This window comes from Macaca mulatta, chromosome X (assembly GCF_049350105.2).
Source record: "Macaca mulatta isolate MMU2019108-1 chromosome X, T2T-MMU8v2.0, whole genome shotgun sequence".
NCBI lineage: Eukaryota > Metazoa > Chordata > Mammalia > Primates > Cercopithecidae > Macaca > Macaca mulatta.
The window spans coordinates 18,385,932-18,402,154 of record NC_133426.1 but is presented as its reverse complement, the minus strand read 5'-3'; the positions used below and the strand labels follow the sequence as shown (position 1 = coordinate 18,402,154).

The window sequence follows — 16,223 nt, the reverse complement described above, 5'->3', positions numbered from 1 at the left end:
CACTTGAGGTCAGGAGTTCGAGACCAGCCTGGCCAACATGATGAAACCCTGTCTCTACTTAAAAAATATAAAAATTAGCCAGGTGTGGTGGTACACACCTGTAATCCTAGCTACTCAGGGGGCTGAGGCAAGAGAATCGCTTGAACCCAGGAGGCAGAGGCTGCAGTGAGCCAAGATCACACCACTGCACTCCAGCCTGGGCGACAGAGTGAGACTCCGTCTCAAAAAAAATAAATAAAGTATTTTTTTGGTGATGGTGGCAGTAGCACATTTGACCTAGGCAAGCTCCACGACTGGTGTTTGAATTAGAGAATGAAAGTAAAGCCAGTCTTCAATCAGATGGCACAATCTTGAATCTATCTCCACATAGGAACTTCCAGGGGATGTGAAGAGTCTAAACTTGGATTGGGGCTCCCCAAACTCCTGAAGACACTATAATGGCGTGAACGGTGCCCTCTAGATGGGTGTATCTGTGAGATTATTAGTTGGTCGCCTAGGGTGGCAGACATTTACTTATTTAGAACCGAAGATGAGTGGTAGCTGTGTGTATTAAGGCTGGATTAATAGCTCAATTTGGCCATTGCAGCAAAGCTGCTATAGACGATGCATAAGGAATGAATGTGATCACTCCAGGGGTGGCAACCACAGTTGCCTTTGACCATGACTTTTCTGCCCTGCCTCTCTGGTTGGCTGCAGGATGAAGGCGAGGACCCCTGGTACCAAAAAGCATGCAAGTGTGATTGCCAAGGAGGACCCAATGCTCTGTGGTCTGCAGGTGCCACCTCCTTGGACTGCATACCAGGTGAGTATCCCCTGTCCTTGGGATGGAACAGTCATTGGGAACACCCCATTTCTCTTCCTTTTTCCCACTCGGCTGAATTAACCTCCTGAACGCTACCCCCATCTTTAGAATGAAAGATGAATGGTAGCTGTGTGTATTTATTTATTACTATTATTAAGCCTATGTTAATGTGGGTTTTCTCCAGTTGGCCTCTGAGCTTTGAATCTCACACTGGTCCCTGCTTCAACACATGGCGTGATGTCAGTGTCCAGAAACAGCTCCCTAGATCTCCATGTCTCCAGGTTGGGATGGTAGGATGGGACCTAACTTTCAATGAAATCGATGAATGGGACTGATTGAAAATAAATTAACGGGTGGACGGGCGCAGTGGCCCACGCCTGTAATCCCAGCACTTTGGGAGACCGAGGCGGGTGGACTGCTTGAGCTCAGGAGTTTGAGACTCACCTGGGCAACACGGTGAAACCTTGTCTTTACTAAAAATACAAAAATTATCCCGGTGTGGTGGCTTGCACCTGTGGTCCCAGCTATTCAGGAGGCTAAGGTGGGAGCATTGCTTGAATCCGGGAGGTGGAGGTTGCAGTGAGTAGTGATCTCGTACCACTGCACTCAGGCCTGGATGACAGAGCAAGAGGCTGTCTCAAAAAAAAAAAAAAAAAAAAAACGGGAAAGAAAAGAAATTAATGCTAGTCAGCCTGGAATTTTGAAAAGAGCACAGGCTCCAGAGCCAGGAAGATGAGGGCTGGAATCCTGGCTGTGTCACATCTGAACTCTGGGACTGCCACTTTTTTCCTTGTCTGTCCAATGGAGGTGATGATAGTACCATGCCTGGATACTGCTTGTTCACCAAACAGCCACATGCTTCCCTCCCATTGCCCAGTCCCCTTGTAATTAATCAGGTGGTGCCATCCAAACAGCTCCAGCCAAAGTGAGCAGGCCACTTCCAAAATGGCACTGAAGGGCTGGCACTCAACTCTCTGGCTCTCCCTTTCCTGCTGTGAAGCCACCTGTTGAGATAGTGGCTTTTCCTGCAACCTGGTCTCAGGCTGATCACGTGGAGCAGAACCCCCTGCCTACCGACGGTAGACCAGTCGCCTGAGTGAAAAATAAACCTGTGTTTTGTGGAGCCTCTGAAATTTCCAGGCCAATTTGTTCTGTAGCTGATGTGGCCTATGTCTAAGACAGGGCCCAGCAAACTTTGTAAAGGAGGAGTAAGGAAATATTTGTGGCTTTGTGGACCAAATAGTCTGTCACAACTAGTCCATTCTGCCCTTGTGTTGGAAAGCAGTCATAAACAATATGTAAATGCTCAAGCATGGCTGGGTTCCAATAAAACTTTATTTACAAAACAAGCAGAGGGCCAGATGTGGCCCATGGGTCATAGTTTGTTGACCTCTGCTCTACGGGGTTGTCAACAAGGAATAAATAAGATGAGGCATTAAAGCAGCCTGTGGGGTACTAGCACACTGTTGAATAAAGGTTGGTTTCTTTTCTACCAGCCTCCTAAGAGCTCACACTCTGAGGAGGGAGCGAGCAGATCCAATTTTCAGAGGCTTGGGCAGTCCCTGCAAATATTTGCAATGCTTAAATCCTTTCCATGCTCAGAGCTTGTTTTGCATGAAACTGGCCTTGCTGCCTCTCCAGGGTTATGATGGTATCGTGCCACTTCATTTACTTTACACAATTGCCTAATAATAGCTTCACCAGAGACAGGTTTGTGTGTCTGTGTGTGAGGCTCTTTTCATTATTTCATTAAATTTGCATTAACAAAGCAAATTGCAATGTGTGTGTGGGAGGGTAGGGTACAATGGCTTCTACTGCGTGATTTTCCTATTTTCTGAAGGGGAAGTCATTTCTGAACTAAGTTTGTTTTCCAAGGGAACTGTGGGGTCCTAATCGTGAGGAAACCGATGGGCTTTTCCTATGGGACATCCCATCAGGCTCCATGGCATGAGCTCATGCAGCCATTAAATGTTGGTATGATTGACTCAGTCAATATTGACGCACCCTCATTCCATTTATAACTCAATTCACCCATCTTTCAGCATGTGCCTATGATGTGTCAGGCACTGACAAGGAGACAGAAATGAAGGCATTGTCTCCACCTTAGAGAAATTTACCATTTAGTGGTAACGAATGTTCTTTTCACTAGAGACATGAGACCTCCTGGAATTCCATTCCAATTAAGTTCTGTGTAAGAAGAAATTGAAAAGACATTGTTTATGTGGATTGGCTTCATTGACCCAATCAAGTTTGACACTTCAAGAAGGGCCATGTGCAGCCTGGGCAACATGACAAAACCCCATCTCTGGATGGGGGGCATGGTGGCATGTGCCTGTAGTCCCAGCTACTCAGGAGGCAAAGGTGGGAGGATTGCTTGAGCCTAGGAGGTTGAGGCTGCAGTGAGCCATAGTTATATCACTGCACTCCAGCCTGGGCAACAGACAGAGACCCTGTCCCCCACCCCCCCAAAAAAAAAAGGAGAGAAGAGTCATGTGTTTGAGGGATGTGATGTTGACCCTGGTCCCCAAAGCTGTCTCCCCTATACAGCTGTCATGAGCTTGAAGTTCAAAAATTAGAAATTCTTTTAGCTTAAGTGCTCTCCTCTCTCCATTGTTTTTGTTTTCTTTTTTCTTTTTTTGAGACGGAATCTCGCTCTGTCTTCCAGGCTGGAGTGCAGTAGCGTGATCTCGGCTCACTGCAACCTCCATCTCCCAGGTTCAAGCAATTCTTCTGCCTCAGTCTCCCGAGTAGCTGGGACTACAGGTGCGCACTGCCAGGCCCAGCTGATTTTTTTTTTGTATTTTAGTAGAGACGGGGGTTTCACTGTGTTGCCCAGGCTGGTCTCGAACTCCTAAGCTCAGGCAATCTGCCCGCTGGGCCTCCCAAAGTGCTGGGATTACAGGCGTGAGCCACCGCACCTGGCCCTGGTTTTTGTTCTTAACAACGCAGATATTTTCAGAAAGGAAAACTCAACCTCAGCGTTAATGGTTGATTCATTGGTGTTAATTGGTTCCTCCATGAGATAGATGATTCAGGGCATTGGAACCAGCCACAGGCTTGCAAAAGTCACTTGCCCGTCAGTGCCGCAGATTCTCATGGTGTGTCAGAAACGCAGCTTCGTTTGTCTGGGTCCTGTGAATCAGGGCTTCCCTCATAGCCTGTCTCACGAAGAAAGAGAACCCTGGAAAGCACAGAAGGATGGCGGGGTCACTCAGAGCTGCCAGGAGGTGCTAACAGGTGCACTCTGGCTAATGCCCGGGCCCCCCACGGAGCAGAAGGCCACATGCATTCTGGCCTCCTAATCTTCACTTTAATGCTATTAAAAATACTAAAAGCTCTGTCTTTTCCACCATTGAGCCAAGATTACCCCGGCACTCTGAGAGCAAAAAATAGGGTAGGGAAATTATCAAAAGTATAATAAATCCACTGGTTTGCTAACGCTTCATTTTGATTCTAGATTTTCTCTTCTATATGATGTTTGAACTTATAATCCATTCTTCCAGAAATATTATCCTACATATTTTCTCCTGTACTCTACTATATTGTCACATATATTCAAGTCTAATATCTATGCATAACACTATTCACATCTGTCTGGAATCTTGTGTTAAGAAAGTCCCTGAATTCTGTGTTTCTTTAGATTTGCATTCTTTATAAGCCTGCCTACAAACCCAGAAATTAGCCACTAAAGTAAAAAGGCTAGAATATGAAATATACACAGCCTTGGGCTGGCAACATATTGCAAACATGCCTTTATCTATCTAATGATCACATCATGGCTCAGAAGAGCCATTTGAGCCACAGAAGATGTAGGCTTTTCCCTAAGGGTGAAATGAGTATAGAAACAGGTCTAATAGCTGCAATAACAAAGTGACACTGGGCAGAAAACTCAGGAAGGTCATATTCTGTGTGTGTCTGATAAGGGTCCCCTCAGGTTTTGGCTCTGTTGCCCAAGCTGGAGTGCAATGGCGCGATCTCGGCTCACTGCAACCTCTGCCTCCTGGGTTCAACAGATTCTCCTGTCTCAGCTTCCCAAGTAGCTGGGATTACAGGCACCCACCACTGCACTCGGCTAATTTTTGTATTTTTAGTAGAGATGGGGTTTCATCATTTGGCCAGGCTGGTCTTGAACTCCTGACCTCAGGTGATCCTCCCTCCTCAGCCTCCCAAAGTGCTGGGATTACAGGCGTGAGCCGCTGCACCCAGCCTTGGAGCCCCTTAATTCTTTCACAACATTATTGAGGTTGCCTTCTAGCATCTACTCAATTTATGGTTTCTTTTGATTAGGCCAGAGGTCACAGTCAGTGTCTACTTCTTCCCTGAGGCCTCTGCTGCCTGTTTCGAAATGCCATTTCCTATGCTCGTCCCCAGTGGGCACCCAAGATGGGCCGACGGCATTTGTTAATTCATCCCTCCATCCATCTGTCTAGTCAATATCTAGAGAGTGCCCAGCACCTGTGGGCATTCTGCTCAGCTGGGGGGAGAATGGGGAGGGAGGCAGGCAAGAGAAGATGGCAGTGAAGTACGCCCGAGGAGGAGGGGTGCGTGACAGGTGGGGAGGGTGCTGGGGAGGTAGCACCAGGGCCCCTCAGCCGGCTCAGGGCAGGCAGAGATCTGAAGGCTGAGGCGTGGGAGGGCAGACGGAGGGGTGTGGACGGGAGGGGATGGCCTCAGGGAAGGCCTGCAGGCCACATATGGACCTGAAAAGAGCTCAACCAGGCCCACAGAAGGAAGAGGAAAGGAGAAGGAGTCAGGAAAAATCACAATAAAAGAACTGGAGTGTGCTCTTCTTCAGGGCACACACAGTGTGGGAAATGTCACATTTTCTATTTTTCCATGTTAGGAGAAATCTAGCCAGACTGCCCCCTTGTAATGGCCTGTGAGGAGTCTGCGGACAGGATTTTTGAAGGTCTTTTCTCCCCCTTTAGACTACATGAACCCCCCATGAGCTTGCGAGGGCAGCCTGGCCACAGCCCCATTGGAAGGCGGACGTCTGGAGAGTGGCTCCTCTCCCTCTGAGCCAAACTCAGTCTGAGGGACCTTCCCAAGTTTTCTGAGCATGCCCAGAGCTCAGGGCTCCCAGACCCATCCCAGTCCAGCCCCTCAGGGGAATCAGGTCCCTCCCCGCTGCGCTCAGGCCCTCGCCATATCCCTGCTACTTTAGCTGGGGCTGTCACCTCCTTCTCTTGGGTAATGCGCTAATTCCTGGTGAGGCCTAGATCTTCCAGGTCCATAAGCCTGAGGGATGCTTTTGACAAGGTTTCTCTCTCACATCCCTCTCTCTGTCTCTCTGTCTCTGTCTGTCTCTCTCTCTCTCTCTCTCTCTCACACACACACACACACACACACACACACACACACACACACACACACTTGCTCCTGCCTGGGGCAAGGAGAGCTGAAACCATTCATTAGTCACATGAAGCTGGCCTCATTCTCTGGAGGGTGTGGCGGGGGGCTGTGGTGGTGGAGGGAGGGAGGGTAATGGGGACAGAACAGAGTAGGATAGAGGGGCATTGGATTTCCTCCCTATTGAGTCTTCGCCAGAAAAACATGCAAAATTCAAGAAGGTGTCAATGTAGTCTCACGAATTCACCTTCCCCAATGTCATGTACCTGGTGCTTTTTGGCCAGACACTGTGCTCTACGAATTCTACAATCTCCAAATACTTTCACTTAATCTTACAGCAATTTTATGAAGACAGGTACTACATCATGCCCCATTTCACAGATGAGGAGACTGAGACCCAGAGAGGTTAAGCAGCTGGCCTGCACGCACGCTGAGAGGGTGGGCCCCTACCCCAGGTGTCACTGGCTGGATGCAAGCCTGCTTGACCATTACCATCACCGGCAGCCTCGTCCCAGTGCCCAGGCTAATGATGTCAGAATCCCTGGGGGTGCGGCCCGAACATCAGCATTTCTACAGCTCCTCAGGCAATTCCGAGGTGCAGCCCAGGCCGAGCCCCACCGGTCTAGAGTCTCTGCTTACCAGGTTGCTGGGTTAGGCAGCTGAAAGCATCAGTGCCTCGGACCTGGAGTGTTGGGAATATGGAGGTGCCTCGGACCTGGAGCACTGGATAGGGAGCAGGACTGGAGGTTGGGCGATGAAAGGCTCCATCTGGGACATACGGAGTGTGAGGCTTCTTTGGGTCACCACGGCGGAAATGTTCTCCTGGAAAATATTCAGAGGGCAGTGGAATGAAGCTTGGGGCCTAGGAGTCAGGCATCGGCTCCCAGACACCAGCTAAAGCCAAGGTGACAGTGAGATTGTCATCTTCCCTGGGGAGTAAGTACAGCATCCATGTCTGGACACACGGGTCTTTAGATCGCAGTGAGTCACACATTCTCCGCTGCCTCAACAGGCCCTCCCAGGCTGTCAAGGCCATTGGCCCTGGCCAGGTACACCCGCAGGCCTACAGACCGCTCTCAAGTGTTAGATGGGCTATTTGGGAAGAAATGGCAAAAGAGATGTGAAGGGGAAACAGACGAAGAAGAGCAAAGTGCAAAGAATAAGGTGACTGGGAGAGGTGGCACTGGCTTTTTCCCTTCCCCTCTGTCTACTCCCTCAGAGCTGGTGGCCCTGAGGGGAAAAAAAAAAAAAAGAGGTTCAGTCATCAAATGCTCAAAGTGGAGGGGCCTCAGAGACACCCAAGGTTAGAATTTTGCCCATGAAAAATCCCTGCCACCTGGTCCTGTGCCCCTCCTCCTGATCGCTTGGGCTTGTCTTCCCAGCTGGAGGGGTGTCGCGGGGGTGCCCTCGAGTCCACAGGCACTCAGTCCTCCGGATCTCCAGCCCACAGAATGCCTTCCTTGGCAGGCCAAGGTTTTCAAAGTGCACTTTCAAAAATGAGCTTGTTAAAAATGCAGTTGCTCTGAGGTGGAGTCCTGGACACTGCATTCTGAATAAGCTCCCCTGATGATTCGCCCGCCACACAAGGCATGATTGAGTGGCCCACAAAGTGCTCCTCTTCTCTCTCCCGGAAATTGACATGATCGTAACAGACTCCCAAAGTCTTGAGTACTCAATAAACTTCAAATTCTCTACCCGCACCCTCAGCCCCACAGAGCTGCAGATACTAGTGGGATTGGGCCTATTCCTTTGGTGCATTGGGGCAGAAAGGAAGTTAAGCCTCCCTGGCTAGAGGCCTGAAGCTGGCCTGTTTTTAGCCTCTGGGGACAGGGCATGGCCATCTCTGCAAGCATGTTTCATTCAACTTTACTGGCTTTTGAAAAATTCTCCAGAGAGACTTCAGCCCTTGTTTTATGGTTACAGGTAATGGTGCCTCAGTGAATATGTTCAGCCCTTCAACCTGAACTCAAATTTACAGATGGAGAAAATACTATGATTTGCCTTAATTGCAGTTTATCACTCATCATCAGAAAACTAGGAGAATGAGGTGGGAGGATAGCTTGAGCCCAGGAGTTAGAGTTGCAGAGAGTTATGACTGCACCATGGCACTCCAGCCTGTGCGACACAGCGAGACCGGGTCTCTAACAAAAAAAGGAAAATACATTTGCCATTTGTTTTCTGTAGAAATTCAGTTACGAACTGGGTTTGGTTATAAGTACAAGACCCCCTAAATACTGGCTTATTGATTTAGGAGTTTTAACTCACATGGTAAAAAAAAAAATTAGGGGTAGAGAGTTATAATACTTAAGGTTATCAAGGCTGAGGTCTCTGCAGTTTTGTTTTTTTGTTTTTTGTTTTGTTGAGACAGGTCTGTCACCCAGGCTGGAATGCAGTGGTGTGATCATGGCTTACTGCAGCCACAGACTCCTGGGCTCAAGCAATCCTCCTGCCTCAGCCTCCCCTGGTAGCTGGAACTACAGGTGTGAGCCACGAGATGGGGTCTCCCTATGTTGCCCCAGGCTGGTCTTGAACTCCTGGGCTCAAGTGATCCTCCCAAAGCACTGGGATTACAGGCATGAGCCACTGCACTTGGCCTCTGCAGTTCTCTTGGCCTTACCCACATGGTGCAAAATGGCTACTGTCGCACCAGCCATCAGACGTAGTCTAGGCAACAGGAAGAAAGAAGGGGAAAGCAAAACCTGACCAGAAATCCCAGCAGGCAGTCTTTATATCTCATTGGTCAGAAGTTATGTCACGTGGGCACTTCTAACTGCAAAGGAGGCTGGGAAAGGCTCTTTATTCAGCTGGCTACATTGCTGCTCCCAATAAAAGGGGAGCTCTTTAGTCAAAAAGAAGGGGAGGCTGGGCATGATGGCTCACATCTATAATCCCCAGTGCCTTGGGAGGCCAAGGCGGGTGGATCCCTTGAGCCCAGGAGTTCAAGACCAGCCTGGGCAACATGGCAAAATCCCATCTCTACAAAAAATACAAAAATTAGCCGGGTGTGGTGGTGTGCACCTGTGGTCCCAGCTACTGGGGAGGCTGAGGTGGCAGGATCGCTTGCACTCTACTGCACTCCAGCCTAGGACAGGGCGAGACCCTGTCTCAAAAGAAAAAAAAAAAAAAAAAGAAGGGGAGAATGAATCAATACTGGGTTGAAAACTGGCAGCCTCTGACCAGGTAACTCAAAACTGTGCCTGCCACTGCAGGCACCACCTTGGCTCACTGCAACCTCCACCTCCTGGGTTCAAGCAATTCTCCTGCCTCAGCCTCCCAAGTAGCTCAAACCACAGGCACACACCACCATGCCCGGCTAATTTTTGTATTTTTAGTAGAGACGGGGTTTCACCATGTTGGCCAGGATGGTCTCGATCTCTTGACCTCGTGATCCGCCCACCTCGGCCTCTCAAAGTGCTGGGATTACAGGCGTGAGCCACAGCGCCCAACCTCAACACTGTTTTTACTATGAGGGGACACACAGACGAGAGGAAGCAGGAGACAATTAACACAGAAGAACCACCTTTGGCTACTACCACTGGGAAAAAGCAGTTCCTTTTAGCCATTTCTCACTCAACAGTCCCCCAGGCACATTTCACCCATTTTTTTTTTTTTTTTTAAATTAGACTGGTGAGAAAACTGCAATTTACAAGTAGGAAGTCACTCTCAATATCTCAATACGTAATCGCCCTTCTTGCCTCTCACTGTGGTTTTGTCCCTATAATTGGCATCATCTACTGCCCAAGGACAATGAGAGACCTGACGTCATCAGGCAGGATGGCTAAATCTGTGTTAATGGGGGAAATAAAGATGTATGGCATTTAAATATGGTATTTTACTCTGCACCTCTTGGTTTTTAGATCTCTAAGTTGGTGGAGGAGGTGAAGTATTTCTCAAAATTCCGCACACCCCTTGTGAAGTTGCCATAGAGCCACTTCCCTCTGTTTTACAAAGCTTGTGAGTCTCTGTGGCAATTCCTTTACTTCATCCTTCATTCCTTTCTCGCATGAGTAGTGAACCGTTGAAGACCCAGCTGTAACCATTGTGAACCACAGAGACAGGTAAAGCCTTCTCCATCTCCGAAGCGCATAGCAGATGGGTTTGTTTTGTTATTTCAGTCACCTGGTGCTTGTTGAGTATTGAGATATGTGTTTCAATGTGAATTCTTTTTCCTTTCCCAGAATGCCCATATCACAAGCCCCTGGGTTTCGAGTCAGGGGAGGTCACACCAGACCAGATCACCTGCTCTAACCCGGAGCAGTATGTGGGCTGGTATTCCTCGTGGACTGCAAACAAGGCCCGGCTCAACAGTCAAGGCTTTGGGTAAGCAGGGCCCAGGGGATTTTTTTCATGTGTTGTTTTAAAAAATAGGCCTCTCTACCAGCCTGGCCAATATAGTGAAACCCGTCTCTACTAAAAACACAAAAAATTAGCTGGTGTGGTGGTACGTGCCTGTAATCCCAGCTATGCAGGAGGCTGAGGCAGGGGAATTGCTTGAACCTGGGAAGCGGAGGTTACAGTGAGCCGAGATCACACCACTGCACTACAGCCTGGACGACCGAGTGAGACCCTGTCTCAAAAAAGAAAAAAAAATAGGTCTCTCTAATAAACAAATGACACAGAATGTACTTATGAGTGCTGCGGGAGAGATGAAGGAAGAAAGACCTCATCCATGCAGCCAGGGAAGGCTTTCTAAGGAAAACATATTTGACCTGTGACTTGAAGTTGGCCAGGTGAGGGAGGGGAAGAGGCGTGGGGTACAGCAGGTGCAAAAGCCCTGAGTTGGGATGATACCTGCAGGGTGTAGATGGGGAACATAAAGAGGGCAGCAAGGCTGAAGCACAGGTGAGACAAGGTGGAGAGGCAGGCAGAGGTCAGATGGTGCAGGACCTTAGAAGCCATGTTAGTGACTGATCCGTACTGTAGGGATAATGGGAGGACCCTGAGTGCATATTAATTAGCATACAGGTTCGTGCTATTGTAACAAAGAGCACCAAAGTATGGTGACTTAATATAGCAGTGTGTTTCTTGCTCACTTAAAAGTTTTATTCATCAGTCAGGCACAGTGGCTTACGCCTGTAATCCTAGCACTTTGGGAAGCCGAGGTGGGCAGATTACCTGAGGTCAGGCGTTCAAGACCAGCCTAGTCAACATGGTGAAACCTCATCTCTACTAAAAATACAAAAATTAGCTGGGCACGGTGGCGGATGGCTATAATCCCAGCTACTTGGGAGGCTGAGGCAGAAGAATTGCTTGAACCTGGGAGGCAGAGGTTGCAGTGAGCCGAGATTGTGCGCCACTGTACACCAGCCTGGGCAACACAGCAAGACTGTCTCAGAAAGAAAAAGTTCCATTCAGCAGTCTAGGGTTGTTACGGCAGCTTGATGGCATGAGGGGCCCAGACTCTACCTTGTTGTTTTGTCGTCCTTAACATGAAGCGTCTATCTTGGGGTCCAGAATGGTGTCTCTCTGTTCTACCATCACATCCACATTCTAGTTAGTGGGGGAGAAACAAAAGAGCAGCAGAGTGTGCATGATTTGCCTTTAAGAACACAAACATATTCTATTGGCCACTTCTGCCCACATCCCATTGACCAGAGTTTGGTTAGGGGGCCCCACCTAGTTGCAAGGGAGACTAACCAATGTCATCTTAGCCAGACGGCCGTTTGCCCAGATGAAACTCAGGGGTTCTATTACCAAATGAGGATGGGAAGGGAGTATCGGGTGGTGATTAGCAGACTCTGTCGGATAAAGATTTCTAAGTCGAAGACGATCGCAAGCACATTTGTGTTTTAAGTTCTCTGGTTCCTGTGGGGCCAGAGCAATCCAGGGAGAGTAGTGGAAGTGTGGCGAGAAAGGAGGGGGCATGGGCTAGAGTGGTGGCGGTGGAGACCGACAGAAGTAGAGGAATTTGAGGCACTTGGAGATGGAGCCAATAGATGGGTTGGGCGCTGGAGGTGGAGAGGAGGGGCCCAGGATGGTTCTCAGGTGGCCAACATGGATGCATGCGAGGATGGGGTTTACTCAGAGACGTGGGGTCTGAAAGCGGGATGGGGTGGGGGCACTTAGGGGCTCACGTTGGGATGTGTTTCATCTGAGATGCTGAGAGGCATACAGAAGTCCTCTAGCTGGCAACTGAACTCTCTGGATTTGGGATTTAGGAAAGGTCTGGGATAGAAGTGAAAAGTCAGGAGCCACCCAAGGAGTAAGTCTGGAAAAAGAAGGGAAGGTGGCCCAGGGCTTAAGTCCTACAAAGTTAATTAAAATACACATTAAAGGGAAAAAAGGAGGCGGCGGGGGGGACTACTATAGGTTTCCACAGTTTATGAGGAATGTAGCTAAAATAAACAAATTTAGTTGCTTCAACGGTTATCTGGCTTGACGCTTGTCAAAGCCCTTCTAGATCCACATGGGTCAGTGCTCTGCATGAGGCAGGAATGTCACCATCTGAGGGAAACACAAATAGGTGTGAAGAGAGGGAAATGTGCAGAAAGAATCACCCCGGGAGACACATGCAGAGGGCAGGGGCTGGTGGTCTAACAGCCATGCACCTGCATGTTTTGCAGACAGACATGTTCAACTGCTCCCAAAGGCAATTTCAGCCACACTCTGAGGCATTTCTTTGACAAATTAATCTGGAAAGTTTTTCTCAGGAGGTGGAGGTGCAGGGAGAGGGAGAATGAGATGCAAGTTAAGTACAACAGAAGCTGGACATTCTTAGGAGATAAGGCTCAGACTGCAGCCCAGACTGCCCGAGCTTGGCAGGGGGCTCTTCGGATGTTGGCATCCCCTCGAAAGCCAGCACCTGCCGGCTTTTTGCAGACATGCACAGGGGAAGTCTCCCGGTGACTTGGTATGTTCTCGGCAGGTGCGCCTGGCTCTCCAAGTTCCAGGACAGTAGCCAGTGGTTACAGATAGATCTGAAGGAGATCAAGGTGATTTCAGGGATCCTTACCCAGGGGCGCTGTGACATCGATGAGTGGATGACCAAGTACAGCGTGCAGTACAGGACCGATGAGCGCCTGAACTGGATTTACTATAAGGACCAGACTGGAAATAACCGGGTAAGTTGGGCTTATCCCAAACCACCTTCAGCTCACACCCTCTGGGACTTCCCCTCCTGTCCCTGCACTCCCGTCACTGCCCTCCTGTCACTGCCCTCTGTCAGAGCACTGACTCCGCGGCATGGTGGGTCATCTGCGCTTTCCCCCACAATGCGCTGTGCTCTCTTTCCTGGGCTTGCCTTGGTTCCCAGCACAGTTTGTTTGCAAATGAGTGCTACTCTTAAGTGCAAAAAAAAATTTATCTGAATTTCCATATCAGTATGCAGTTGCCTGAATTCTTAAGACTGACCATTTGGACTATTTCAACTCACTGGATCATTGAACGCACTTTGCTTCACGGGTGTTGTCTGATGTTATTGATGTGGGTAGAGAATCGTCCGTTTATATAGATGTAGCCTCTCCTATTGTTTGAGACTGACAGAGGGGAGCCTTTTGAGAACCTAGCAAGTTACCCATTAGCTAAATGGTTAAAAGGACTTCACCAGCACAAACACAGAGGAACTTAAACCTTTGGGCAACTCTACATCCTATTAATCTTTGTGGATCGAGACCGAAGTCGTCTTCACCATAGACTAAACACAGTAGACTTCTGACTATATATATATTTGCTATGCATAAAAATGAATTAAAAACTCACTAGCTCTTTGGAAATGTTAAACATCCTTTTTCCTAAGAGTAAGGACTTCCCCAGGCTAATTTTGACATTTAATCAGGTTAAGTAGACATGTACAGCTGAGATTCAGAAGGCTTTGTAAGTCTCTGATGACAATTTATACAGCAAGACATTCATGGGTTGTTTCAAGGACGTTCATGGGTTGTGTTCCTATTGAACACAATAGGAAAAACCATCTTGATACTTGGACATTTCATTTCATTTTTATTCTTATTAGCTGGCTTCTCCAAAAGACATAAGAAGTTTTTCAAGCCCTGTGCTTCTGAAGGCCTTGAAAGTTCTTTGCAAAGAGGCACTTCACCCCTGCACTTGTGCAATCTGGTAGAGCCTGTTCCACCCTCCCCTCTCTTCACCTGGCTCTTGACTTGAATAGGTTCAAAGACAAACTGCAACAGAGAGGGTGGTGTGGGGCAGTGCCACTGTGGAGAAAGGCAAGAACATGGCAGACCAGGCCCTTCCCTTTTTGTGGATGGATGGCGCCAAATGCAACAGCCAGATATTTTCAGGAGATAATCCCAGAAGGAAATGAAATGTCTTCGTGGCATCAGGCAGAGCACCATGACTTTGGTAAGAGGGCAAAGAATGATTTCTTTGGAAATAGCGTCAAACATCCGCAGCATGTTTTTACGTTACATCCTTAAAAACATTAAGCAAACCCCCTTTCTCTTTACTCTGGCACCACCCTCCCCTTTCCAGAATCTTCCTTTGAGTTTTTATGTCTTTTTATTTTCTTTTCTTTTGTTTTTGAGATGGAGTCTCGCTCTGTTGCACAGGCTGGAGTGCAATGGCATGATCTCAGCTCACTGCAACCTCCACCTCCCGAGTTCAAGTAATTCTCCTGCCTCCGCCTCCAGAGTAGCTGGGATTATAGGCGCCTGCTACCGCACCTGGCTAATTTTTTTGTATTTTTAGTAGAAACGGGGTTTCACTGTGTGTTGGCCAAGCTGGTCTCGAACTCCTGACCTCAAACGATCTGCCCGCCTCTGCCTTCCAAAGTGCTGGGATTACAGGCGTGAGCCACTGCGCCTGGCCAAGTTTTTATGTCTTTTTAAAAAAACATTTTCCAAGTTGAAAAGGTACTCGTCACTTGTATCAAAATAGGAACACACATTTAAGTTTTGGCTTACAACTCCTGAGCCAAGCACGGGTTTTCACTTCAGCCCTACTTTGGATACCTTTGGAACATGTAAGTGTGATGTGGGCCTTTTCAAAATGTCAAAATGCAAAGGATAAAAACTCAAAAGCGATGAGTCAAGAGGCATTTTCTAGCAGCACCCTCCAATACAGCTTTCTGTGATGATGGAAATGTTCACATCTGCATTGTCCAATATGGCGGCCACTTGAAATGTGGTTCATGTGACCGAGGAACTGAATTTTTTATCTAATTTTAATTAATTGAAGTGTAAACAGACATATTGGCTAGTGGCCACCGTATTGGATGGTGCAGTTCCAGATGTTCCGAGAATGTAGGTGTGATGACAATTACTCAAGGTCAGATTTTGGAGGGCACCCGCAAACTCTCTGTGCTTTAACCACTTTCTAATCATTTCCATAGTTAAAAGTTGGGGCTAACTCCAGAAAGGAACCCTTCTTCCTTTTCCCTCCCCCGATGTGATGGTGACAGGATTTCCTCCATCTCTCTAGGTCTTCTATGGCAACTCGGACCGCACCTCCACGGTTCAGAACCTGCTGCGGCCCCCCATCATCTCCCGCTTCATTCGCCTCATCCCGCTGGGCTGGCACGTCCGCATTGCCATCCGGATGGAGCTGCTGGAGTGCGTCAGCAAGTGTGCCTGATGCCTGCCTCAGCTTGGCGCCTGCTGGGGGGTGACCGGCGCAGAGCGGGGCCGTAGGGGACCCCCTCACATACCACTGGGATGGACAGGGCTATATTTCGCAAAGCAAATTTTAACTGCAGTGCTGGGTAGATACTTTTTTTTTTTTTTTTTTTAAGATATAGCTTTCTGATTTCAATGAAATAAAAATGAACTTATTCCCCACTCAGGGCCAGAGAAAGTCAGAACAAAGAAAATGTCCCGAAAACCAATTTTCTTACAAAAGCCTAAGCAGCAGGGGTAATTTTCTGCTCATTTTTTCTCAGTGACACTGTGAAAGGTGCAGTCTCAGGGGAACACAAAGCAGTCCTGATAATTTGAAAATTCCTGTGCTTTACCACATTCAAGACAAAAACATAGTTTCCTAAAGCCTGGCTTTGAATGCAGAAGGGAGCAGTTCCTCCTAGTTAACTTTCCACTAAATCATCGCCAAAGAGGACTTCAGAGCCCGGGGGAGGCAGCTGAGGATCTCAAGGGTGACTGAGTTGCAGGGATGAGTGTGG

General features: G+C 48.3%; 1 protein-coding gene across 1 annotated transcript in view; it reads left to right on the top strand.

Moving 5' to 3' along the window:
- The window catches only part of RS1 (retinoschisin 1), a 28,943-nt gene extending 12,983 nt beyond the window's left edge, over nt 1-15,960 (top strand). Inside the window, 4 exon segments of the mRNA NM_001194911.2 lie at nt 697-802; nt 10,330-10,471; nt 13,017-13,212; nt 15,530-15,960. Coding sequence (NP_001181840.1) covers nt 697-802; nt 10,330-10,471; nt 13,017-13,212; nt 15,530-15,682 — 597 coding nt within the window. The 3' untranslated portion in view covers nt 15,683-15,960.
- The last annotated feature ends 263 nt before the right edge of the window (nt 15,961-16,223 follow it).